Source organism: Macrobrachium rosenbergii, chromosome 11 (assembly GCF_040412425.1).
Source record: "Macrobrachium rosenbergii isolate ZJJX-2024 chromosome 11, ASM4041242v1, whole genome shotgun sequence".
Taxonomy (NCBI): domain Eukaryota; kingdom Metazoa; phylum Arthropoda; class Malacostraca; order Decapoda; family Palaemonidae; genus Macrobrachium; species Macrobrachium rosenbergii.
In genome coordinates, this window is record NC_089751.1 from 14,730,835 (window position 1) to 14,757,842 (window position 27,008).

The 27,008-nt window shown below is 37.7% G+C and overlaps 1 protein-coding gene and 1 long non-coding RNA gene across 4 annotated transcripts in view; one reads left to right on the top strand and one right to left on the bottom strand.

Annotated features, from left to right (window-relative positions):
- Positions 1-8,879, bottom strand: LOC136843182 (glycosylphosphatidylinositol-anchored high density lipoprotein-binding protein 1-like). Its single transcript, XM_067111257.1, has 4 exons — positions 8,723-8,879; positions 4,604-4,747; positions 1,005-1,148; positions 1-521 (listed from the first exon to the last, which is right to left on the bottom strand). The coding sequence occupies exons 1-4, from the start codon at positions 8,775-8,777 to the stop codon at positions 403-405; spliced, it is 462 nt and encodes a 153-aa protein (XP_066967358.1). The 5' UTR covers positions 8,778-8,879; the 3' UTR covers positions 1-402.
- The window catches only part of LOC136843183 (uncharacterized), a 25,580-nt gene continuing 4,549 nt past the window's right edge, over positions 5,978-27,008 (top strand). Inside the window, exons 1-4 of one of the 3 annotated variants that reach the window (XR_010854473.1) lie at positions 5,998-6,044; positions 9,464-9,725; positions 10,455-10,509; positions 15,343-15,655. This is a non-coding gene — a long non-coding RNA (uncharacterized lncRNA). Of the gene's footprint in view, positions 6,045-9,463; positions 9,726-10,454; positions 10,510-15,342; positions 15,656-27,008 lie in introns of all 3 variants that reach the window. The other 2 variants (XR_010854472.1, XR_010854471.1) reach the window with 2 other exon arrangements.

Below are 27,008 nucleotides of genomic sequence, written 5' to 3' on the forward strand. Positions count from 1 at the left end.
TGTAAGCTCTAAATTTAATAATAAGGGAAAACATTTCAAATTTTCGTTCACTGATCAATAATACTGATACATAGATAGATAGACATTATCGACCCATCTCCTGTTAACATAAAATTATGTACTGTCATGGTAATTATCCATCGAGAAAACAAAAGTGATGGTCCATTTAAGATTATATATATATGTATATATTTATTTATATTTATGTGTGTGTATGTATGTATGTGTGTGTATATGAATGATTGTCCGGCATGCAAGTATATGTGCTCGTAAAGGTCCAGAAATTCAGACAAACAAGAGTAACTGCTTAAAGTTTACCGTGGAATACATTATTTGTAAGTGAAAGTTATATATGGAACAGAAAAAGGATGACTAGGAAACTTCTTCTTTTCATTTACTGGGTCACGGGAGAATCAGGAGACCCAGGAAAAGCAGCAGCGTCGAGAAAGAAGCAGCAACTGCTATGCCACCTGATTTGCCTTTGATGCCGTGGATTTCATTTGACCCGTCCCCTTTCCCATCTGTAAGCAGAATTAGATATAGCAGTTATGGATTTTTTTTTCTAGAGAGAGAGAGAGAGAGAGAGAGAGAGAGAGAGAGAGAGAGAGAGAGAGAGAGAGAGAGAGAAATGAGCCATTTTATTGTCTCTATACACTTATGACCAAAACGGCAAAACGTGTCACTGCAAATACTGAAGCTCACTTTTGGCAAAGATTATGTGACGATTCTCGTAATTTGCTAATCACCTGTGGTACCCTGCTTGGTTTGTTCTTCACCAAAATACTTTAGGAACATGGAAAGCTATCCGATTTTTCTCATAATTCTACTCTCGATAAAAAAAGCGACATAATTATTTAATGAATAAACAAATAGATGTTAAATTTGACATCTGTCGGGGTCAGTTTATGAGGGAAAAGGGTAGAAATAAGATTCAAATTGTCGGTTATCACAAAAGTGGGAGAATTCAAACTAAACGTAACAAGAATGAAAATATTTCTGATCACCTGGATCTTCGGTGCCGTCGCCTTCATTACACCTGGGGCTCCTGCAGTAAGTTTTGTAGGTTAAGAACGTCGAGTCAGGGTACTTGTAAATGCCGTCCTTCTCGCAGTCATTCTGGCAGCCCCGGGAAAAGGACGACAGGGTTCCTTGAAAAGAAAAGGAAAACTGCAGATGAAAAGGTCTGTGCTCACGTATGCCTCGCTAAAAATACAGTATACTGTTTATTTAACTACAAAAATTTAAGAGGCTACACACATGCACGTACATACCAACACGCACAAACAAACATAAACCCAAACACATGTATGTATATATATATATATATATATATATATATATATATATATATATATATATATATATATATATATGTGTATGTGTGTGCGTGTGTGTGTGTGTTTGTATGTATATGTTACCGGCAGGTAACGAAACCAGGCATTTCGCGAACTGCCTGAAATTTCAGGCAGATAGCGAGATGCACTTAGGGACATTTTGATCTCCCAGGGACTAGTACTAAACACGGCGAAACAGTGACTTACCTACACTGTTTCGCCGTGTTTAATACTAGCCCCTGGGCCTGGGGAGTCAAATGTATTTCGCCGTGTCTAGTACTAGTCCCTGGGGGCTCAAATGTCCCTAAGTGCATTTCACTATCTGCCTGTAACATATATACACATTGCATATACATGCATACATACATATATACACACATTATATATATATATATATATATATATATATATACATACATATGTGTGTGTATGTGTGTGTGTGCGCATGTATATGTTACAGATAAACCATATTTCAAGAACTGCATATTTCAGGCAGATAGCGAGATGCACTAGGACATTTTGATCTCAGGGACGAAAACACGGCGAAACAGTATATGTTTCGCCGTGTTTAATACTATATATATAAATGTATTTCGCCGTGTCTAGTACTAGTCCCTGGGGCTCAAATGTCCCTAAGTGCATTTCATATCTGCCTGTAACATATATACACATTGCATATACATGCATACATACATATATATATATATATATATATATATATATATATATATATATATATATATATATATATATATATATATATATATATATATATATATATATATATTAGGAAATATATGTCATTCCGATGCAGAATTCTTGGTAAAATGTTGGGGATGGTTTTATTTAATCACGAACTACCTGTATATGAATAGAACTGAAGAGGACACTACAGTAGATGCTGTTTATTATATCTGTGATTGCTTCGTTAAGGTGGAACGCCTTCCATAATCTTTGAAATTTAACTGTATATGTTATTTTTTACAATTTTCTAGTAATATTCCCATTTGTTTGTAATTTAGAAGATTATAACGGTAAATCTATGTACAACCACTTTTTTTATGCAAGGTTTGAATACAATGCGTGGTCATTGAAATAATGGGCTGTAAAGATATTTGAACTGATATATTTTTTATTATGAATTTTAACCCAAATGCAATTGCATTTTTTCGTCATTTTAGCAAAATAGCCAATTAATTGATAAGTGAAGGTTTTACGTGAGGTATTTATTATTTTAATTTCTTGTTACCTACATGAAGTTTCATTTAACCCTGTAGCAGATACACCGTAGGTTGTCCTTTGTTTTTGGGAGTGAAATGTCTGCTGAGGGAAGAGGTTAAGGAACATGGAAGATTTTCATGAAGCTGATGAGCCCCTTTCAGTAAAAGGAGACTTACGATTCACATAAACTTTATTGTTTATGTAGTGCGTCAGACTCAATACTCATACTTACCTAAAAAAAAATCCTTTTTTCGTAAGAATTCGAAACAAGTACATTGAATAAAAACCATAAAGACATTGTAAATATCTGAATGGTGACACTGGCGAAGACCTAATTAAGTGTATTGTAAAACATCAGCTCTAGTGCTACAAGGGAATGCTGGAACGACTCCAACGAAGACGCATGAAAGCACCAGAAGATAAAATACCTGTACAAAACTTTAGCGAGACTGTCTCGTTAAGAACTGCCTATTCCTCTTGTATAAGGTCTAACATATTATTGAAAATGCACTTGCTAAATCATTCATTGTACGCCTTTTCTATCCAAGTTGTAAGAAAAATGTTTTACAATGCTGTACAACATAGTGTCAGTTTTGAAAGGAACTTCGATTAACTGCATGCGTTGATTCAGAAGACAATCTAATATATGATGCTGCCTACCAAAAAGAGTGTTCCAGAAAATTTGTTAGTAATATACTCGAAAGTTCAGCAATAACCTTCAGAAGCTTTGCCAAATGTTACACTACGTGCACTCCCAGAAGAATTTGTACTCATTATGAGATGCCTTGTGGGATGGAGAAGTCACCACCATGTGATATGGAGAGAAATGCAATCAGTAAAGGTGTTAAAAAGGAGGATTCGGTTCAAAGGAACTCCCCGAAAGCACAAAAGAAGTCTTTTCTGGTGGACTTTAGTGTTCTTCGAGCCAGTGTCCAGCAAGCAACTAATGCATACTGTACTGAAGTCCAAGAAAGCTGCAGTATTTCTAGTAAACTGAATATTGTTTATTACACCACCAAGCGGTACATGGTACATGAAAAATGGACTTATTCAGTCTTAATTACAAAAGAAAAGATTACAAAATAAGAACCTTATGAATTATCATCTTACATCAAGTGGTTTTTCAGTGGGAGAAAATTCTGGCTGACATCATGACTGATTGGTAATTGATTTCCGTGGGACAAGAATAAGCATCAGGTGACTGAGAAAACTGGGAACTGTTTCTTTATAAGCAATTGTACCAGTTAACAGTTGGGTGATGAGAGGAAACCTGGATTTGCGCTCCCAGTGCCTCTTGTGTATACTATTATATCACTGGCAAACCAAAATCCAATAGGTGGGCATTAGTTATTTGCAGATATACTGTGTATTACCTTGGAATGTTTTCATTTGAACACAGTCCCTTTCTGTCATCTGGTGGCATATGTCATTTGGTTTACTGACTCTTCCTCAAGTGGACTTTAGTCTGTCCTCTTGATATACATTACTACCACAGTACCTCCTAGGATAATGCATACTACAGTATATACGTCTCAGTGGTACAGCTTTCATCAAAGTCCTGTTTAGGAATGATAAAACCTTGTGTATTTTTTGGTTTGTGGTAATATGTTACTTCAGTGATATCTGATGAATTCCTTTGGATTCAGACCCCTTTACATTTGTCCACTTGCATCTACCTTTTCAAATGGAGCAATGGAATGTTTTAATGGTACCTTGAGAATCATGTTAAAAATTTGACACAACATGTACTTGCATGTAGCACCTGCACATTTTTTGCACCGGCACAGTTAGGAACAATATATTCTATATACTTATTATCATATCTAAAATTTTAGTACTACTGAAGAGGTGTCACAAGACAAAGACTGTTCCACTCAGCAAAGCTTTGACTGATGCTACAGAGAATTTCCACTGCAAGATTATATCAAAAAAGAAGAAAATAAGTAAAATGGCTTCTGTGAAAACTAAGACATGATGTAATTTCCCAATAACTTAATAGAATGATCGAATTTTAGGTCATTTTCTTATAAGATAATGTCAGCACTTACCGTCTTCAATGAACTCTAGACGTGTGATAGTACAGCATTCCATAGAGCAGTTTGTAACCGGTGAACCGATTTGAACCTTTTCTGGATCATTTAAGCAGGTGCTATCTTCTGGTGTACTGACGCAAGTATAGCACATTATATAAGCTGAAAAAAAGATAAAAATTGAGATAAAAAAAATAGAAAAGGAAAAGTCCTTAAAAGATAGCAAAAAAATCTTGTTATCACCTTTTAACACCACTTCTTCAAAAGTAGCATCTACCTCGTAGGACAGTAATTTGCTTAATTTTTGCTATCCCTTTCTACGTTGTTTTGGTTTACTAAGGACAACACTCATCTAGGACTATATTAATATCAAAGAAACAAGAGACAATTCATGGAATGCTTCTGTTTTTCCTATCTTTTTTCTTTTAATAGGAGTGATTCTTGGAAAAAAACGTAGCTGCCCATTTAATATTTCACTTGCTGGATCATGAATGAATCCCTTGTATAGCAAAACTTCCATAGCATTACCTATTCCATACACCTACACAAAAGTCCCTCCCTTTCCAGACCATCTGTCCAACCCTGTGTAGGCCTGCCTCTCATCCTTTCCCTGATTCTGAACAATACACTCTTACCGAACTCTCACTGTCAGTTCTGTCCACATTATCGAATCATATTATAATGCTCTCCCATTCTTTCACCTACACCATTTTTCCACTACTACCTATTTAGATAATTTTCTCACACTATCAGTTCCGCTTATGCTGCTCATATAACTCTTCACCTCAATAGCTTCAAGGTTTTTTTTTTTATTTAAATTCGACAGCCAGACTTTACTTCCATAAAGAAGAGAACAGGCTCACGAGTACCTTTTCATATTACCACCTTGGCATTCATAGACGATTCCAGTTTCTTCCCAGTCTTTTGCACACAACCTGCTGCCTTTCTTGCTTCAGTCGTTTATCCTGTGACTCACCTCTCCTTTTATCTTACACTGTCCATTACATTTTCTGCCAGATAACGACACTAATACAAATCAGTTACTTTTGTTCTTCAATCATATACTGGCATTCATTTCTCTACCTTCCTTGCTGATATTTACTTTCAAGAAATTACTCTTGTTCACATCTACTCTGAACATTCTCATCATGCGAACACAATTTTTAACTAGATCCTTCATTTTCTTTTCATTATCTCCAAACAATGAAATATCATCTATGAACATCAACAATTGTACACTCCATTTACGAATCCTTTTCTTACCAACAGCCTTGCACCTAATTCTACTGAAACTTTGTGTGGTTATTTATAACCATGTCATCTCATCAGAACCTCTTATCATCATCTTTGCTGTGTTCTTAGTGATAACCAAGAAGTTTTCCTCCTCAAATAGTGATATCTGTGAGCAGGACAAGTATCTTGCCAGATACAGGGTGGACTGGGAACAAATGGTGAGTTGGTATGTAAGCCAAGCCTAAATCGTTCATCTGGTTGGGAAAATAATACTAAGCTAGCCTTTAAAATCAGGTTCGTTTACCAAATTTCCTCAACTTGTTTCTAGGCTACACACACACATCTGTCCTGGGACTGTTTTTTATTTTCTCCATCTTCCACTTACTTTACTTATCTTTTTGTTGACACTAAATACTCGTGTTTCAAACAAGTGTTGAGGCATAAATAATTGTTTTTTTGTATTTTTATTATTGCTTTCTAAAAATATTCTGATTTGGCATCTGTGGAGGAACACACATCTACTATTGTTATTACTGGTTGTCTGTTTGAGAAAAAGGTTGAATGCGTGGAAATAAAGCAGTGACTATAGCCACTGATTCATTTCCTCGCTTCTGTTTGGTTATTACCTTGTTTCTGTTGCGACTGAAATAATTTTTACAATACGAAATCTTATAATGAAGCGAAGGACACTGGAGAATCGTTTTTTTATTTGAATGTTGTATTCAAGCTGCCATACCTATTGCAGAAACCGTGTATGTTACATACACATTGTATTTGGCAACCACCCAGCCTGTCATATTGAAGGTCCATCTGCTATGGACATTTATGACTAATATGAACGCTGTTTATTATCTGATGATCTAGTTTATCCCTATATCCTATATCCTTGTTGGTTGGACTGCAGGACATGATTACAAGTCACAGCTGTGTGATTAAGATGCTTTTTAGGCTTATTTATGTCACGTGGCAACTAAGATGTCATTCATACAGACTAATATGGATTTCCCTATCAACCCATGCAAAACTGCCTTCTTTCTCATTCATGACACCTAACCGACGAACTTATTTTTTTCACTAGAAAGTCCCGTTGATATTATTTGTCATAAAAAAAAGATAAACAGGTACGTCAGACAAAATGGAGAATGACCTACATTCCACTAACCAGCCCATAATTTTCAGTAAAAACAGATGTTCCGATCAAGGAACTAAAAGCTTGATGGATTCTAAGAAGACAGACATCATTACTGCTACCCCTGACATTACAAAGATCAATCGTTCATCAACTTCACTAATATGGACTTTTTCATGTAAATGTTCTTTGGGATATTCAAGATTTGCTTAATATGTCCTTAGAGAGAATTTCCAAAGGTAAATCCTCAATCAAAAATTTGAGACTGATGAATCTTGGCAGCTTGGAACTCTTCAAGGGACGAGTTTCCTTCAGGCAATATCTCTCCATCAGAGGACACCACTTCATGATTAACTTTTTTATGTTTCAAATTATGGTCTGATGGACTTATACCATTACAGAACCCATAGTCTAATAGTTAGTACAGCTATATCACTGGGTTGTTCTGGAATCTATAATTTACCACAGTGGTTCTTGGTAAATTATAGATCATTATCTACAAAGATAATGATCTACTCAGCCACAGTGAGCCAATTGTCGATGTCTGTCTTCATCCTTTCCCTAATAATGGCATAGATTATGTACAAAAACTTGCTCAATAGACTTTCTCTGATTACTTTGTGGACAACAAATCTTGTGTTTACAGAAACATGAAGGGAAAACACAATCCGGTACATGCAATAACGTTGCAGGACAGCCTCTGAAATCTGGTGATTTTCCAAAACTGGAGCAATGTAAGAACATGAGAGACATGACCTTGGTCACTATTCAGCCAAGAATTTCTTGTTGACAAGGGAAAATAAGTCATGCCACTGGGTTAGTAGCACAGAATTGTGACGAAATTAACAACTATTTCTTATGTGCTATTAGTTAATTATTATTATTCAGAAGATGAACCCTGTTCATAAGGAACAAGCCCACAGAGGCCATTGATTAGAACATCAAGCTTCCAAAGAATATGGTGTTCATTCGAAAGAAGTCCAATGGTGAGAGGAATAAAAGTCTTCTGGAACTGAGAAGTTCGACAGTGAGGCACATTTACTGCATATTGGTGCTACTGTTCAACGAATCTTGTTGCTCTCAGCAAGGAAAGCGGATCAGAAATCAATTGTGAATGTGAAAGATCTCTGCTGAAATACAACTTATGAAAAATTGACAAACAAGAGACCATCCGTTGATGGTCCTAGTCATAACTGCTAATATCAGGAAACAGAAACCTACCACCACAGACCAGTCTATCTAAAAGAGATAAATCCCTGGCAGAAGTAGACATCCACACTGGAGAACAGTATTCTAGTAAAGGAAGAACAAATGACCTAAAACAGGTTGTACTGGTTTTATCAGTTATCAATATATGAAGCCTTACGAACAATACCTAATTTTTGCGTGGCATTTACTGAAAGTTTCATTAGATGTTTCTCAAAAGTAAGATGTTTTATGTAAAAAATTAGCTGGGTTTCCACTATAACTAGAGCAGTACATTATGTTACGGACTAAGCTACAGAGATGCTTGTAGAGTAGAATCACTCGTCCAGCTATCCTATGCATGGTTTTCAATATGACTTCGAAAACAATCACAGTCACGTGACTTCTAGGGTTTCACACAAAGAATATAGCAATTTTCAGTTCAGTATAAGAGTAAATATCACTGATTAGATCTGATAAACTTGTGACTACAGTAGTCGTTCAACAGTGAGCTTCCAGAAACAAATAACCGAAATTGCGTGTATCTGCAATTTTATAAATAAATCTCTAACACAAGAACCGAACATTACCTGCCGCGTATGGAGCAAAGAATGCTGTTGTTAGGAACAATAGAATTCTCTTCATGGTGGCTCCCTGAAATCGATTTTGGTTTTCAACAGACAGTTCCTAATCATTCACTGAGCCAAAGGGAAGTGTATGATGATGGATGGCCAGTTATCTAATCTCTCATGAAACCTGTTGAGCTTATCACTCATGTTTTTCCTCGTCATATGTAAATTCTTTACAGGCATTCAGCATTTCAGGGGAATGAATGTGGGTCAAATGAATACTATTTCAGTACTTTTCAGGTTCTTTGAGATCCTTGAAGGGAAGTCAAACCTGACTCAATGACCGTGATAGAGAACAGTTCAACTTGACAAAAAAGTATTGTGCTTTGCGTTTAAGACATACGGGTGCATGTGCGCTTGCAAGATAAAGCACAGGAAAGCGACGATACCATGTTGGGGGTGAGGTGGGAGAGGACCAATAAACCAAATATGGTTTACAGTGATGCAGAGCCGGAAACACATTTTTCTCACGCATTTAAAATCGCTTGTTTTACTACTCATTAGTCAAGTAACAAACCTGACGATTTGATGCAGAATAGTATTGAGCATAACCATACTTTATGAGAAAGAGAAAGAGATATGATTTCAATTTATACTCTGGTGTTACCATGCCGTATAATTATCAATAATTGTCTAACTCGGTGAAGAATTCTTTTGATAACGTCGCTTTCTGTTGAAATCTTTCATTTCTCTCTTTTACAGTTTCGCCCATACTGGCGTTACCAGTGAAAACAGATGGGAGTTGGTGGACCTTCTGTTTAAGGACCTATTGATTAACACGATAAAAACAGCACTAAACTCTAAAGTCAAGAACAATCGTACACACCCCATGACCAGGATCCATGGATATCTGTACTGGAAACTGAAATAAGAGCATCACCAATTCCCAGGTTCTGGCGATGACGGTAGAAAAAGTGTTGAAGGAAGGAATACGGCAGTGTATGCAAATGGTTAGGAAGAGGAGGTGAGTTTTTACTGAACCCAAAGTTGGAATGAATGGCATATTTTCAAACAGTGTTCACTAACAATCATACTTTTAATTTTGTTAGGGTTGACCTTCGTCAAACACTGGGGCATTTTCGGCCAATCAGCGCTGTTCATCTCATTTCACTTTATTTGGATCTGGTACGTGAAAGACGTTGAATTGGGTCTGCAGACGTTTTTCCATCTTAGTTAAGACATTGAAAAGAGGGAAGGGAGTGATTGGACAGTAAGATCGAGATTTAGCAACAGAAGGCTTTAATTTTAACGTAGGAACTTGGACAAAACCCCAGACAGGTTGGACAACAAGACTGAGGGGAGAAAGCAAAAATGGATTTGAAGTAAAAGGCTAAAAAGTTGGTTCAACTAGTGGCCGAAGGGACCCTGCAACCACCCTGTAACAGTGCCTATAGTGTGCCACGTGAGGTGCATTGATGGCACTACAGCAGCGGCTATTGTGAATAATAAATTTCAAAGAGCAGTTATTGAGAGGTACTATAGTGATTACAGGAATGCAACCCCTGGTATTCCCCAGGGTAGTATTCTTGGCCCGTTAGTTTTATTATATATGTACAATACATGGTTTGTCCTTGAAAACAAGCTTACTGATTATACAGATGATGCAACTCTCTTTGCACTGAACTCTTCCGAGTACATACCTAAAGTAGCGGAATCTCTTAGCAGAGATTTATCAAGAATTAAATTGTTTCAGATTATGAGGGACGGATGTCAACCCTGAAAGAACTCAAAAGTACGATTATTATCAGGTTTGTGATACTTGATTTCTCCCGGACAGATCTTTTCATTAACAGTGTTTCGTTTCATTGACAGTGTTTCTTAAATTACTTGTCAGTTATAAAATTCAAGGTTTCATTCTCTAATGCAAATTCATGTTTGAGAAAAGTAGCCGTCTCTCTCCTTCAATTATACACAAAGTTGGTGTACTGGGAAAATATTTCAAGACTTTTGGAGACTTGTCTGACTTGAGCAAATGCTTTATTTCTTTTATTTTGTCGTGGTTTTGAAACTTTTCCTCCTGTTAGTCTTCAGCATCTAACTCGATTTTAGACTGATTAACCTTTGTTACCTTTATCCTAATAGCACATTGTTAATGTACGAAATATTTCATAAATCTGGTCAACATTTGCATTCAGGTCTTCAAAGACTTTATCATGCACAGCATGCTATTAAATATGCAGTTAATTCTAACAGTTATGCTCTTTCTTATATAAGGTTCAGTAAACCAAAGTGTTCAATAAGTTTTATTTCCGGTGTGACAAAAACTGCAGAATGATTTTCCCAGTCCTGTAGTTGAAGTTCAGATTTGGCTCTAATGCTTTATGTTGGTCAGGCTGACTTGAATTTCACTTCGTGGTTTATTTGTTTTTGTCTTACTTAATTTCCTTTGTTGTATCTTATTTAGTGTTATTTAACTTATTTCTTTTTCTTTCTTAGTTCTCTTGCACAGTTTATTCTTAGCTCTCTTAAACGCCAAGTCTAGACTGGACTGCATTCCTCTCTGGGGCTCTTGGGAAAGCAGAATGATTCCAGCCATGGTTGCACCTTGGTTAGTAATGAAAATCATAATTTGCTAAATATACTCCTAAATATCATTGTAAACCAACCCCGCAATGGATGTAATGATGACACAAGGAGTGGTTGGCTACCAAAGGTAGAACTAACATATAGCAATTTTAGTTGAGTTTGATGAGAAGTAAGCAAGATTAAGGGCTCAGATGAACATGCATGAAAAAACTGGTTAGGGTTGGGTGGAAAGATCGTATAAGAAGTATGCAAAGCTGAAGATGAGGTTGAAGAATTCTCATGTAGTATGTGTGGATACAATAAGGCAGGAAGAAATAACGAAAGAAGTAATAGTGAAATGATGAGACTGGATGGTGTTCAAGGGAAAATGGAGACAGTGAGAAGTGCAGCTGCAGAGCAAAGGAGATGCTCATGTGCAGTGTACATGAGGGGGTGGGGGGGAAGGTAGTCAAGGACAGTATCAGTGATTAAGGGTGGGTACGGTAAATATTTAGAGGTATATATTTGAGAAAAAAAAAACCATTCCTTAGGGAAAAGCACAGAAGAATGTTAATGGTCATATGCGTCTTATGATAAAAGTCGCAAATTGAAAAATGCTGTCTAAGGAAGGTCAGTACAATGTGAATTTTGAAGGACTACTGAATGCAGAGGATAGATGGGCGGAAGGTCTAAATTGTGCAAAATAGGATTACTTGTGGCATTGACTCTTGATAATATAAGGAAGATATCCAAGATACTGACTGAACTAGAGAAAGGAACCGAGAGACGACACTACCTAAAGTGAGTTGTAGAAGTCCAGTAGGTAGAAGAATTTTGTCAAGTAGTTTGTCAAGCTGTATAAGGCATGTTTGAATGAGGAAATGTCCCAAAAGAATAAGTGAGAGGAGGAATCATAGTTCCTTTACATGCACGTGAAGGAAATAGGGGTGATTAACACTTATAATCTCTACTGACAACTAGAACTACCCTTTCATCTTTCATACCACCACATTCTTCGTATCTTTTGTTTCAGCCGAAAGAGTCTTCTTGTATTTTTATCTTATCTTTTGTCTGCAGGGACTTTGTGTTCAATAGTTTTTCTTATTATCTATTATTCTCATCTCAAAAATACTTCGAGGAACTTACCCGGTGCGAATTTCCAGTTATTCAAGATTTGCTTACACAGTTAGTGTGTTTTAAGTCTGGAAAAAAAGGCTTATGTCATTACCAATTTTCGAAGAAGTTATATCTTTTTTCTTTTCTTGAACGTTTGGGACTTACTAGATTTGTCTCTGATACCTATTTTCAATTCTATTCCCGGAATGTAAGAATCCAATACTCCAGTTTCGGAGAGGTTTTCAATCTAAATATTTGTGATTTCATAGTTGGTAAGCTTATCTAACAACGCCACAATGCTATGTTATCATTAAACAGAGACTTTTATAATCCAAGTATCATCAGAGATAAAGACTTATCACTTACTTGAATGTTTAACATTGTCGGTCATTTGCTTTCATATTGCGGTAAATTAGCTAAGCCTACTTTTAAACTATAAATAAATACAAAGATACAATGCAATTGCAAGTCAACATAATGACCCTTCGTGTATCTGAAGCTTTAAACTAATGCATTAGAGAGTCTTTTGTTAGGTACAGGATTTTATTGTCTTGTTTTATAATTCCAGATTATTATCTTTAAAAATGCTGTGCTCTCTCTCTCTCTCTCTCTCTCTCTCTCTCTCTCTCTCTCTCTCTCTCTCTCTCTCTCTCTCTCTCTCCACATATGTGTATATATATACATACATACATATATATATATGTGTATATGTATATATATATATATATATATATATATATATATATATATATATATATATATATATATAGATAGATAGATAGATAGATAGATAGATAGATAGACAGAGCGGGAAAGAATGACTTGAAAATCAATATTAACAGAATATAATTAAACACTAATGAGTGACGTTTGAGGTTTTTTTTACGGAATATTTCGTCATTTATATATGTAAACGGGGAGTGCGTCCACTGATTTCTTATCTTTCGCTTATAATTTCATTATCTGTCTCAGATCTAATCTAACGCTATCCAACTTGTAAGTACTTAGTATAAGAACCCATTACTAACAATTTATTTTTTTTTTTTTGCACGCATACTGTATTTCTTTCTTTATGTTTCGTTTTTCACATGGGCTACAGCTTTTCCTTTCCTTTAAATATGTATTGTAGAGCTTTCCCTTCTTTTGTTTTCACCATTTTTTTTTTATTTCACTAATGATTTCTTTCAAATTCAGTTCTGCTCATCTGGAGGTCAGATAAAAAACATAAACCCAGATGAACCTGGTCTCCCACCAGATATTTGCCCTTTTTCAGTGACCTTCCACAGAACCCTGTTCTAAACATGCCCCAAGCTTGTCAGAACCTCTAATTCTGCCTAGGGTATATGTTCCCGGCTAACGGAGATGAAATATGTTATAGTTGTCATAATCCATAGATGTGCTCTTCACGTAAATTTTTCATGATATTCAAACTAAATTTTCATGGTATCCTTTTCATTACACTTTTTCAGAACTGCTGCTGTTTCCTATTGTGTTCAGATGTTATTATCATTTAAATAAATATTCTTCTTGAACAAGCCAAGTAACCATTAATTAGCAAGTCAGTTTTACACAGAACAGAGTACTGTATATGGCGAAAATATCGCCACACTACAGAATCTGATTGCAAGTGACAGAAACTCCATTTCAGCCAAGTAAAGCAACCAAGGTGATGTATCTATTACAATGAAATAGCAATTTCATATCATCAAAGAATAACCAAGGGCCGACAAGCCTGAAATTTTAAGTCTGACTCTTGACTCGGGCATATTTGGCGGTCAGAATGGCAGGCTCTCTGAGATAAAATTCAAAACATGAAGCAGCGCCAGAGTTAGTCATTATCGAAGTAGAGTATTATTCATGTGAGGAAAAGTAATTTCTCCCCGTTCGTATAAGTTGCTAATACCCAGTTTTTCCTTAAAAAAAAAAAAAAAGGCTTTACATACAGTGGTGATTAGGCACTGTTTTTCACTTCGGCAACAGATTTGTTTCATTAACTTTTATGAATTTGTACTTCTATTAAAATACAGTTTTGGAGGAATGATACTATTTTTAAATGCTGCGAGAATATTAGTATTCGTATAATTGCCACTGGTGTATAGTGCTTTTAGGCTATCAGCTTTGTAAACAATTAAATGTCGTGACTAATAATGCCAACGTCGAAATATGTTTGCATATGAAATTTTGCGCCTTTACTAAAAGTATCATCAAATGGGCTGATAACAAACACAGTGTCTTTGTTTTTTGTAAGTAAGTAATCATGAGAAAACTTAAAAGAATCGCAGTGCTTACACTTTGCGGTCCTTGACTTCAGAACTACCAACCTTTTTTCAACTTTAACGATGTACTAAGTGAAGGAATAATATTACCTCATGTTTTTTTGATCAAGCTTTAAACTAAGATTATGTATATATGTTTTGGTCCTTTGAACAAAAAAAAAAAGAAGTTAACAAAGGCAACCGCTGGCGTGGTCGAAGGAATTAACTTACGGATTGTTACACAGCGCCAGAGATAGTAATCGCCCCCCCCACCCCCTTGTTTTGTACAGAAGCACTAACTTATTTCTTTCTAATTATATTTCGCGTTCTTTAGATCGAAATCTGTCACTTTTCATTACCTTTTTCACTTGATCCCGCCATCTCAACAAACAGAACTTAGAGAGAGAGAGAGAGAGAGAGAGAGAGAGAGAGAGAGAGAGAGAGAGAGAGAGAGAGAGAATATTCCGAATTAGAGTATGGTTAGCAAAATAAGAGCGTAAATAATAGTGGATATTCACGATGGCACTTTTCCAGTTTTCTCAAGAGGAAAAGGCAAAGACTAGTCAACGGACGAGGACAAAGGACGTAAACTTTCTATGTTATAGCTAGGCATAGTCTCCCTCTCACATTTTGTCTTTTTTTCTGAGATACTCTTTTCTTCCCACCTTATGGATCCTAATGCCTGCCTTCTCCACTCTCTTTCAGCCCTCCTTCGACCCATGGATCTTCACCGTAACAGGTCACCCTGCATTCTCAGTTGTATGTCGTGTAAAATAGAGCCGTTACAAGGGCTAACTGGAAGTTTGTATGCTGGCGACTCGCCTGCTCTTTCGTTCGCTCGTGAATAATAAACATTCGTCCCTGTCAAGAGTCAGAGTTAACCGACGTCTTTTAGAGCAATGGCTACCGTACCCCGCTGGATGAATCGTGAATTCGAGATCCATAGTAGCAGCATTCCCGACCCCATAGGATGAAGACTGCCGCCAAAGCATACACAGACCTGGTATCATTCACTGAAGTAAGTTTCTAGCGAAAAATTTAAGGGACATATTCGTCGGCGCCGATAATATAATGGTTGAATTGCCGGTAAAGTAAGGGGAAGCGCCAGAGTCCCACAGGGAAACTTCATCTACAAGAAATGTCATAGTATTTCCATCTACAGTTGTCGAATGACTCGCTGTTTACTCTTTGAAGAAGTTTGACTATTCTGGTTGTGGATTAAATGTATACCGTAATTTTGCCATATGAGTAACCTAACTGGTTAGAGTAATTTGTACTAAGTTATTTTAGCAGTACTTACTAATGGATATTTGAAATGTCTGATTTTAAGGATACACCAGTCTTGCTTCCAACCTTTAATTTGGAAGCAGCAGACCAAACTGGTGCATTTATCATAATGGTATGATTCCCCTAGTTCTTTTGTAAAAAAAAGTACCAAAAGGGTAGATTTAAGCTGGCTATCCGCGGTGAGCTACGCTATGGCAGTTGACGTTTTTCTATAGAACTTTACCTGCTGAACAAGAATTTAAAGTAATATTTTGTCGCTCGGCTGTAATTAAGCTGTAAATTATCTTAGAACTGGTGTGGTAAAACCCTTTCGAGAATAGCTAACAGTAAGGGAGACCCGTTGGGAATTTGGGTTTTTTGGTGGGGTAAATAACTTGGGAAAAGGTTTCGGTACCTTATTGTTGTATTTCCTGTTGTGTGTGTCATTTGGGTAATTCTATATATTAGCTCCGCGCCTGTTTTTACCTTTTCAACTGGTTTATTCTACACTTATAGGGGTTCTGATACTGGCGGTGCATCTGTTTGTTGTCAGCCAAAAGGAATGTCCCTTCGCCATGTTTAGTACTGGCCCAGGGGGGTTGGGTACCCATATATTAAGTTATTGCACTTGCCGGACGGGATATGAACCGTACAGAAACAGATGTACCCGTGCTCTGTCTTGTGAAGATCGCGTATGGAAACCCCTTGTTAGATGGACTTCGGGGGTTAATTACAGGTTAATTAGACTCGAGCCCCAAAAATGAAAGGTAAATTCATAATTAGCAACCAAAAAACTGTAGAAAAAGGTAAGTTATAGTGCCTTCGACAACACGGAGCTACCCTATAGTTCTACTGTCATTTGGAACACGAAAAACAAGCGTAAAAAGAAGGGCGAATAAATGGATATTGGGAGCCGTTCCAAAGGCACTTTTCATTTATCACTAGTACTACTGATTCTAAGCCTTAACATGCATGCGCTAGCTTTTGGTTCACCAATCACCAGTGGCCAGTTGCCGGTTTTCTGCGATTAGTGAGAACTGCGAGAGACTGGCAATTGACGTTTTCCTATGTTATTTTACTTGCTGAACAAGAATTTAAAGTAATTACCTCTTGCCAGAACATACGAGCTTGCAGTAATCTTTAAAAATGCAGATAAGGCGCGCGCAGCTGTTCTTCGTTTGCCACGGCGACCTATAGAGGCCACCCAAGTTGAAAGCAGAAATGGTAATTTTTGTTTCCCGTTTACGAAGTTTCGAATAGTGTGCAGTGGAGCTAGACCATGGCAATTGACGTTTTTCTATGTTTACAAGAGTTTAAGGCAATATTGCCAGTCGGCTGCTGCTAAACTGTAATTTAACCTTGAGCTGTGTGCGACCCACTGGCGGTTCTCTCTGCCTACTGGTACAGACGTGCAGTTTTCAAGGGTCAATTACATTTTAGTTACAGCCAACCGACAAAATATTATTTTAAATTCCTGTTCAGCAGGTAAAATAACATAGGAAAACATCAACTGCCATAGGCTAGCTCACCACTGAGAGCTTACTTAGAATAACCTTGAGAATAGCTAACAGTAAGGGGGACCCATTGGGAATTTGGGGTTTTTGGTGGGGTAAATAACTTTGGAAAAGGTTTGGGTACCTTATTGATGTATTTCCTGTTATATATGACATTTGGAAAACAAAAAACAAGTGCAAAAAGAAGGGCGAATAAACGGATAGTGGGAGCCGTTCCAAAGGCACTTTTCATTCATTACTAGTACTGCTGATTCTAAGCCTTAACATGCATGCGCTAGCTTTCGGTTTTTTGCGCTTAGCGATAGCTGGTAGAGACTGGCAGTTGACCTTTTCCTGTGTTATTTTACTTGCTGAACAAGAATTTAAAGTAATTACCTCTTGCCAGAACATACAAGCTTGCCAGGAATCTTAAAAAGTGCAGATAAGGAGCACAGTGCCGTTCTGCCACGGCGACCTTTAGAGGCCACCCAAGTCGAAAGCAAAAATGGTAATGTTTTGTTTCCCGTTTATGAAAGCTTAGAATAGTGTGCATTGGAGCTGGACCATGGCAATTGACGTTTTTCTATGTTATTTTACTTGCTTTACAAGAGTTTAAGGTAATATTTTGCCAGTTGGCTGCTGCTAAACTGTAATATACCCTTGAGCTGTGTGCGACCCACTGGTACAGACGTATAGTTTTCAAGGGTCAATTACATTTTAGTTACGGCCGACGGACAAAATATTGTTTTAAATTCTTGTTCAGCAGGTAAAATAACATAGGAAAACATCAATTGCCGTAGGCTAGTTCACCGCGGACAGCCAGCTTAGACTTACCCTAACCAATAATAAAGGATAGTTTAGGAACCTTACCTTAAAGGGGTGGAGGGTACAACTCAGCCGCTGCCTGTACGAACATGTGCAGCCTTGTCTTCGGGTCTTCAAAATGAATTTTGAAGTAAGCTACGGCCAAGTACCTGACAAAGTTGTACTTCCTACGGCCGTACCTAGGTGTTGTCTCATGAAGTTCGCTCCACCTCCTCTCAGTAGTGTTTGTATGGGCACCGGTTACTGGGTCCACAAAGTTCATGGAGTGGTTGATGGTTAAGTGAACGTAGCCTTCGTCCTTCAGGCAATCATAAGCTTTCCAGCAATCAGAAACAGCTGGTCCCCGGTACAATGTAATCCTTGATAACGGCAAGCAAAGTCACGCTGCTCCTGTTGCCAACAGGCACCACGAAAAACTCTCTGGTCGGCCTGCTGACATCACCAAAAACCCACTAGCCATCAACAACCTTGCCTACATTTTAATTCCACTTGCCAAACTTCGCTTCGTCAATCTCGACAATTGTACCGGGACCACCTACTTCTTTCTTCTGCTGGATGCACCAATGTAGTAGGACCTGAAATGAAAAATTCGGTTAGGGAAGTAAATAAAAGTTGTTAATAAAACCATCCACTGAAAAAAAAACTAAAAAAACTTACTTCCCTGGATTAGCTGGGCCAGTCATTAATAGCTATGTCACTTAAACCTAGTTCTGTCCTCACAATCCTGTAATTAAAGAAATCACTATAATATATGTGTAAGAAGAACAGGACAGTCTCAACATCCATGAGGGACCCAAAAAACCATGTGCCCGTAAACAGCGACAGGTAGTAGTTGCACCTCTTCTTCGCCTTCTTCTGGGCTTGGGGCATATGACCTGTCGCACCTGAAAGTAAGGGAAGGAAGCAAATGACTTATTACAACCCTCAAAACATGAAAATATAGTGAACATACATAGCTAATAGTATAACTGTTTAAGGAATTGTTTAGCCAACTTTAGGTTTGAAAACTGCATTGCGGTTAGTTATAAAAATCAACAAGTAAGGTGTAACTAACTTACCTGAATGCCTTCTTTTGCAGGTCAAGCCTACACTCCTTGCCACAGTGAGGGCAAAAGGCCTTTTTGTGCAAAAGACCGTGATCCTGGCAAAATTGTATGAGCCGTTCATGATTGCCCGAGCAATACAGTACACCGAGAAATCGTTGTAGCTCAAATAGCATTAACTCAGGTATGAGGCAAATTCCCCTTAGTAACTGGCTCGGAGTCGCTAGAGGTTCCAGGGTTGCAATCAACCAGCTCAGAGGAGCGAGAGGTTACAGGGTTGCAGTCAGCCATTGTGCTACGTTGATGAGTGAGTGAACTGTGGGAGGCCGGTCTGCCGGTGGACCGTGCAGAACAGGATAGGAAGGATGGCGGGGGGTGCAGTAAAAGTGTATTTCTGCTTCCAGTGTTGGGAGTGGCAGAATGACGCTTCGCATCTTATCTGCTTTGTAAATATTCTTGGCAAGCTTGTATGTCCTGGCAGGAGGTAATGCTTCATTGCGCGCGCCAGCCACAGGGCTTACAAAAAATGTAAAAAGAAAGGTTTCTGTTAACTCACTGAGAGAAAGTGGTAGCGAAACGTCCTTTTAAGACCCTTCTCCTCCTGCTCCATATACATGCTTCAGTTGTCTGCTGATAAATGTAAGGTAGTTTTGTAAGTTATTTAAGGTAAAATCATGTTGCGAGGAGATGTCAGTATATTTGTGAACGGAAAAGTATTAGAAGAAGGTTACAGGCACAAGCCACAACGAATAGGAAATGGTCATAAAATAGCTGAGAAAAAGTAATACACAACTGAGTGCATGTATCCCCCAAATTCTCCACCCTGGTGAAACGTAATGTTAGGGTAATATTACAATGTGATTGGTTGAGTACACCCAACCCCCAAAAAACCCACCAACTACTATCTAAGTTGGGGGCATTGGGTGAACTGAAAGCCCCCCTGTAAATCAACGCATGCGTGATAGGACCATAGAATCAGCAGTACTAGTAACGCATGGAAAGTGCCTTTGGAACGGCTCCCACTGTCCATTTATTCGCCCTTTTTTTTCTTTTGTTTTTTGTGTTACAAATGACATATGTAACAGGAAACACAACAATAAGGTGCCCAAACCTTTTCCCAAGTTATTTACCCCACCAAAACCCTGATTCCCAACGGGTCCCCCTTACCATCGGCTACATTTCTAAGGTAAATTTCAGCACAATTGCATTTGGCCACCAAAATATCACCTTGAATTCTTGTTCAGCAGGTTAAGCTCTATAGAAAAACGTCAACTACCATAGCCTAGCTCACCGTGGACAACCGGCTTAGATCCACCGCAAATTCTTATTAGTTATGTGCATGGCCATACATCAGTTGGTGCAGTGAAAACAGGTGAAAACTGGTGGTGTAAATTCTGTGGCAGAGCCCACCCACCAAAGCAGAGCCTGGCTTATGGAAAAAAATGCATAATTTACCAGCGGGCGGATCATTATGCAAAAATGTGTAAATCACAAGGAATTATGCCAGATCATGAAAAGTCAAACTCGTGGGATAAGACCATAAATAAAAACAACAAAAAGAGTTATGTAAAGAGACAACAAAATGAGAAAAGTCAGGTAAGTCAGAAGGTGCGCAACATTAATTTAGATGATACGTAATGGTGTTTTAGATTGTGGTGAAATTATCTTATCTGCTGATGAGCTTGGCAAAGTCAAACGATAATCAGTTATGGAAAAACTGAATGTCAAACCGAAGGATGCTTTACGTTATGCTATTCTTGCAGTCAAGGACAATACTGATGCAAATGGAAACATTTTACTAGTGAAATGATTCAAACATGTATCCAATTAAAAAAAATTGTGTTCTACTGTAGAATGGTAAAAAATTCAGTAAGGCTTACAGCTGTTACCTGTACTTTTATTGATCATTTGATGTGTTCCAGTACAATTTGATAACTACATGGATGGATGCCTGGTTTTATGTATAGGATATTGATGATCCTTCTATCCTATCTTGCAGTTTAACTATGAATTGTCATGGTTGTAAAGAGTAAACAAATTTCTCTTGTGAATGAGTGTAATCCAGAAACTAAATACCTGTAATTAAATGCTGTAGCAAAATGCAACAGTTGTACCATTATGTAATAGTGTATGTATTAAGAGATAAAAGAGAGAGTTGAGTGAAGTGTATCCCAAATGTTTTGAAGGAATACTAGGTCATTTTCCAAACAAATATAAAATTGAGTTATTGGATGATGCTGGACCTGCTGAATCTCCTTCAGTCTCATCCAGTTAAAAGAACTTTTTAATAAATTGATTGAAATGGAGAAACTGGGAGTATTAGCTGTGTTCAGATGAGCAATTGTGACTGGGTTAAGTCTATTGCTGTTTCCAAGGAAATCTTCAGGTTAGCTTAGGGTATGTTTGAATCTCAATAAATTTGAAAAAGGCTATTAAAGTGCACTTGACATAATATGCCTACCCTTTGGGATATAAATCATGATTATTGCTGGTGCTACAGTGTTTTCAAAATTGAATGCCAAACGCAGGTATAGGAGTGGTGAATTAAAGGATGAAAGTAATCATTCATGTACTTTCCAAAGCCCAGCTTGGAAATTTAGATTTTTTAGGCTACCTTTTGGTCTGTGTGTTTTGCAGGACGTATTGCAGGAATATATAGATTGCTTTAAAATAACTCATTAGAGTATTATTGGAGTAGCTGATGATGTAGTCTATGGTAAAACTGTTGAAAATTCATTATGAGGCATTAAAGAGACTCTTGAATGCTGCAGAAGAGTATTGGGTTTGATAAATGTGATATTTTAAAAGATTCTATAGAGTTTTTTGAGTTTTTATGGTCAGAAGATGGAATGAAGCCTGGTGTTAAGAAATATGATGATATTTGTAACTGTCCTGCATCTAAATAGGTCAGAATTGTAGTGTTTATAGGGCTTATTCAGTTTGTGAGATGTTTTATTCTAAATTTGCCTGATAAGATTAGTAATTTAAGATAGTTGCTTAACCACAATGCAGTCTGGGACTGGGAAAGTGAACATCAACAATCTTTTAGGGCCCTAAAAATAGCAATTCATGGAGATATGACATTAACTTACTTTGATCCAAAAAAGCTGGAGGTCATTTGCCAGGTGTAAGTGCTGCATTGCTTCAGTGTGTTAAGCCTATTTGAAAGAGAACTCTAGCGGCTGTTTTGGGTTAGAGAAGTCCCATATGTATTTGGTAAGCCATTAGTTATCTATAGTGATCTATAGTGACCATAAACCTTTAGAGAATATTTTCTTGAAACAGCTGAGTGTTGCTCCTCCCAGTTTATGAAGAGTGCTACTCCATATTCAGCCATATAAGTTATGCTGATGACCTGCCATGTGTGCAACCAACTCCTTGCCCTAATATATAATTACAGCAGGCCATACATATGATTCAGCTTTTAGCCAGTCAGTTAGAAAAGTTGTTTGGGTAGTCAGCAGGATGTTGAACTATATTATGTGAACAGATAAGTGGATACCCAGTTCAGTCAAAGTCAGTGCCAAAGATTAAGGCAGCTACAATTACAGGGTGATTCTAAGGTCTGAGGTGAGGGCCTTAAGTGAGGAGGATGAGGAGGAGGTGCTGATATTGGCTGCAAGGTCTTTGTCTCTTTCTCTTGACTCGAAACTGGTGCTGCTTTCATGGGTTCTCTGGTTGTAGCCATGTTTTTGGTTGGTGTATCGGTTTCCAAAGTACCGGTACTGGTACAGGTGCTGGTATTGGTGTTGATAGGTTTGTCTCTTGATTTTTACTGTGCAGTGGGCGCCAGTCTTGCACTGCATTGTATGAACCAAGCATTAAATAGTTCTGAACAGTTGGTATATTTATGAATAGTAGGTTCCCCTTTCTTTACTTTCCAGATGTCCTTGGTCTTGTCTTCTTTATTAACTGCAGCTTGTGCAAATTGTTGGTCCTCTGTACCAGTCTTGGTCATGACATGGACAATGAATTACCTGGGAGGCTCTGCTATATACCCCACTGTATGCACCTTATTCTAAGCCATACTTGGGTTGGAATTGATCCTATGAAAATGGCTGTAACACTATTAACCGTGTTTTATATTTTGTTACATATCTCTGTGCATCAACAATATAAGGGATGATTTTTTGAGGCTCCAGAGGGAGCTTAACTGGGTACAAGCAAATGATAGCCTTTTTAGCTTTTCATTGGGGTTTAACACTTTGAATTCATAGTTGGCTTTCAGAAGGTCAACGGCTGCTCTGTCCTTTGGTGTAAAGAACTCTCCTCATTGAGATTGCTGTGCTGTAATATTCATTGTGGGATTGCATCTCGCAAGGTTAACAATTGCAGCATATGAGGTTGATCCTGTGGCTAGTAGTGGTGTAACTTTTGCCAGTGGTGGCTGAGATTAGAGGAGGAAGGGATGAAAGATGAGGAGGAGGAAGATGGGTAGGGGAGGAGGAGGAAGTTATGGATAAGTATGTCTCTTTCAATAAACTTCTGTTCTTTTGGCACAAGAACATACTCCAAAGTATCCCCCTTAAATTTATGTGCTTGGACTTTCTTTGCCTGCATTTTAAACAGATTTAATTTTTTTTTTTTGGGGGGGGTCCCCTTTTCCTGTTTTCAGTATCAGATTTTTGTTGTAATTTGGTGTATTTTTCCTTATCAGTTTCACTCTCTGGATATTCATATTCACAGACTACTCAGCATTCACAGTCTGTCTATGATGAATCACTATGGCTGCATTGATCTTCACTTTCACTGTTTACCCACAGTAAATCTTTTCATCAGTACAGTATATGGTAATACCAATCAGACCATGCCATGTTAGCACATTCTTCTCAGAGTATGTCCTGTTTAGCAATGTGTGTGTTCACTCATAGTCTAATGCCCTGGTCACTTGTACTTTCAACTTCTTGCTCATCAGGCCCTTTGCATTCATCTAGTGGAGAGGATGCCATTTTATCTCTTCTTATATTAGTCATGAATGCCTCTATAAGAGTAGTCCTCTGTTGTCATCACCTGACTCTCCAAGGTCTTCATGTGTAAGGTCAGTGTAAGGGGGCTTTCAACCATACATCCTCCTCTTGCCGTCTCCCATAGCTTGACAATTGTCAATTGCCTTTTGATGCGCATTTTCCTTTGAAGACTTTGTAGAATGTGTTCCATTTTCTCGTTCTTTTTTTGTCCATCGAGGACCTGTTTCCAGACTACTTGCTCCACTCTTAATTATGCTATTTTCTTCTTCACTTGCTTTTTCCTCTGTTTCACTCATTTTATTTTGATTGCTTCTAGTACTCCTGAAGCCTCTCATTGACGTCTCTTGGTATAGAAATGCAGTATTTTAAAGTCAGTATCTCTGACTGAAAAATCTTATCCCAATACTGCTCTTCATCAAGAGCTTGTTCCATTTTTAAAATTTGTTGGTCTTTTCTTGCCAATTCTTCTTTTAGCTTTTTATGTACATCTCGAAATTCATCATTTGTATCTTTCAAAGCTCCATTATGTGCTCCATGAAGTTTGCTTTTACATTTCTCATCTTTGAGAACTTCACTCAATGCGAGACATTCTTGTCTTCCTTGGTTGTGTTGTCAATTTTGCTTCTGGAATCGACATTCTCAAGTTTCAAAGTCTCTATATCTTCCTGGATAATTTCATGTTCCTTCCATTCTGCACAGTTGTGGTTTGCTTGTAGACTGATATTGTTTTTACAAGAATGCAAAAATCTTGTTATATGAACATAATTTACCTGTTATAACAAAGTAGTTAGGTAACAAGAGGTAAATGAGGGGTTGTGTCACCACCCAGGTGCCTGATTGTTACTACCCACTTTTTTCATTTGCCTTACGGATGAAAGTCATCTCTGCATAGCTGGACTTTTTTCAGTATTGTTGTGGAAGCTATAACATTCAATCTCCCTTTTGTTGTCAGATTCTGGCGTTGTAACTGACTTTGGTTTTGACTGTAGTAAGAATGAGTGCTAAGTTGTCCCAGTGGGAAGAGGGAACAGCGATGGAATCCTGGGTATGAATGATTGTTTGCTTGGATGCTTTAGGTTACCTATGAAAACTGATCTTCATTCATCCTATTCCTTTTGTAGTGTTCCTAAAATTCTAATTCTGGTAAACTATTAAGTATTGTTAGGTTTATAATGCTATCAAGAACCTTAATTTGTTGGGGCTTGTTATTCTCCTTTTCATGACTGAAAGCAAACTAGAGCAGCACCATTTCCACAACTAGTTCTGTTTTGTTTCATGTTCCATTTCACTCTCTCTGAACACGTAGATTGATCTGTTTGGTCATTATTTCTGAAATTTTTTCTTCTTAGGCATATTTTACTTTATTCTTCTTTTTCATTTCAAATCTCTCTCAAGATTCTGCTTCTTTAAATTGTCGTCCAGGATTTAGGCCTTAAAACAAGGCGTTCTTCTCTCAAAAAGACTGTTTTGATTTTCCATTCTAAGCACAAATCATGCTGCTTCTGTCACACATCTTAACAGGGAAATGTCGGGTTGACAATGTAAGGTATAGTAAAGCAACACTCACTTATATAACGGACAAATAAGAACAGGAGAAACATTTCCAAAACGGGTTGAAGTAGTGATGAGTGCACGGTATAAATAATGTCTCAAAATTACAAGTATTTGTACACAAGTATACTTATAGAAAGGGGCTAATGTCGACAAAATAGCTATGAGTAAACGAGGACCTGTGTTCAGGGCCAACAATATATTACAATTGTCAGCAGGATATGGTTTAGTTTTAAGGTTCTCCCTTGGAAGGTACAACTTGATAGCTGGTGCTCTCAGCAGGGGAAAGAAGGCATACCATACAAGCATCACTTTTACGTAAGACTTTGGTTAGGGTGTGAGAAGTGGCAGCAGCCTTTGATATTACCCAACACTTTGTGACTCAGTACACCTTTAAGAAGTGTCATTCATTTATCTGTTTAATAGATTCTGTTGGTATCTCCAGCAATGCTTATGCTAACACAACCCTGAAGCGGGTAGTGTCATCAGTGCACCTTATGCAGTGCACTGTAGGCATTACTTTAGGATCTTTGCAGCGTCCCTTCGGCCTCTAACTTTCATTTACTTTACTATACTTCCTTTCATATTCTCTTTCTTCTATCTTACTTTCCACCTCTCCTAACAGTTGATTCATAGTGCAACTTCGAGGTTTTCCTCCTGTTACAAATTTCAAACCACCTTACTTTTAATTTTCCGTTCAGCTCTGAATGACCTCATAGGTCCCAGCGCTTGGCCTTTGGCCTAAATTCTATATTCTATTCAGTGCTAACACAAAGGTTATTCTTTATCATTGTATGGGAGGCATTGAATTCTTATAGCCCACAGACCATGCATAAAATGTACATTTCATCTGTAATAGATAATGAAGAAGGCTCTGTATCAGAGTTGATGGAAGGTGGTTCCGTGCCTGTGTACATTCTTGTAATTACTAGGTATATGCTGTCTTTTAAGCTATTCTCCCAAACGAAGAAAATTAAGCAGTGTCATGAAACACTGGACTCATAAACTGCACAGGCAGCCTAAACCAAACTTTGAGTATGAGATTACTGATCGAGGCTCACCTTCACATTTGGGAAATTATATGGCTGTAATAGGTTCATTCTCCTGTCAAAGCATGCAGCTAACTGCTCCTTTTTGGGGATTAGGCCGAGGTAAAACAAAAGGTTTGTGTATTCTGTAAGTGGACATATTGTAAACCTAATCATCTTTGGTGTAGGGTTGTCTTT

Bases quoted from the DNA above. Each gene is read 5' to 3' on its own strand.
- LOC136843182 (XM_067111257.1), bottom strand. From the start codon at position 8,777: ATGAAGAGAATTCTATTGTTCCTAACAACAGCATTCTTTGCTCCATAC. The intron at 4,748-8,722 runs GTAATGTTCGGT...TCTTTTTTTCAG, and splicing joins CTTTGCTCCATACGCGGCAG to CTTATATAATGTGCTATACT. The intron at 522-1,004 runs GTGATCAGAAAT...TTCTGCTTACAG, and splicing joins CGACGGCACCGAAGATCCAG to ATGGGAAAGGGGACGGGTCA.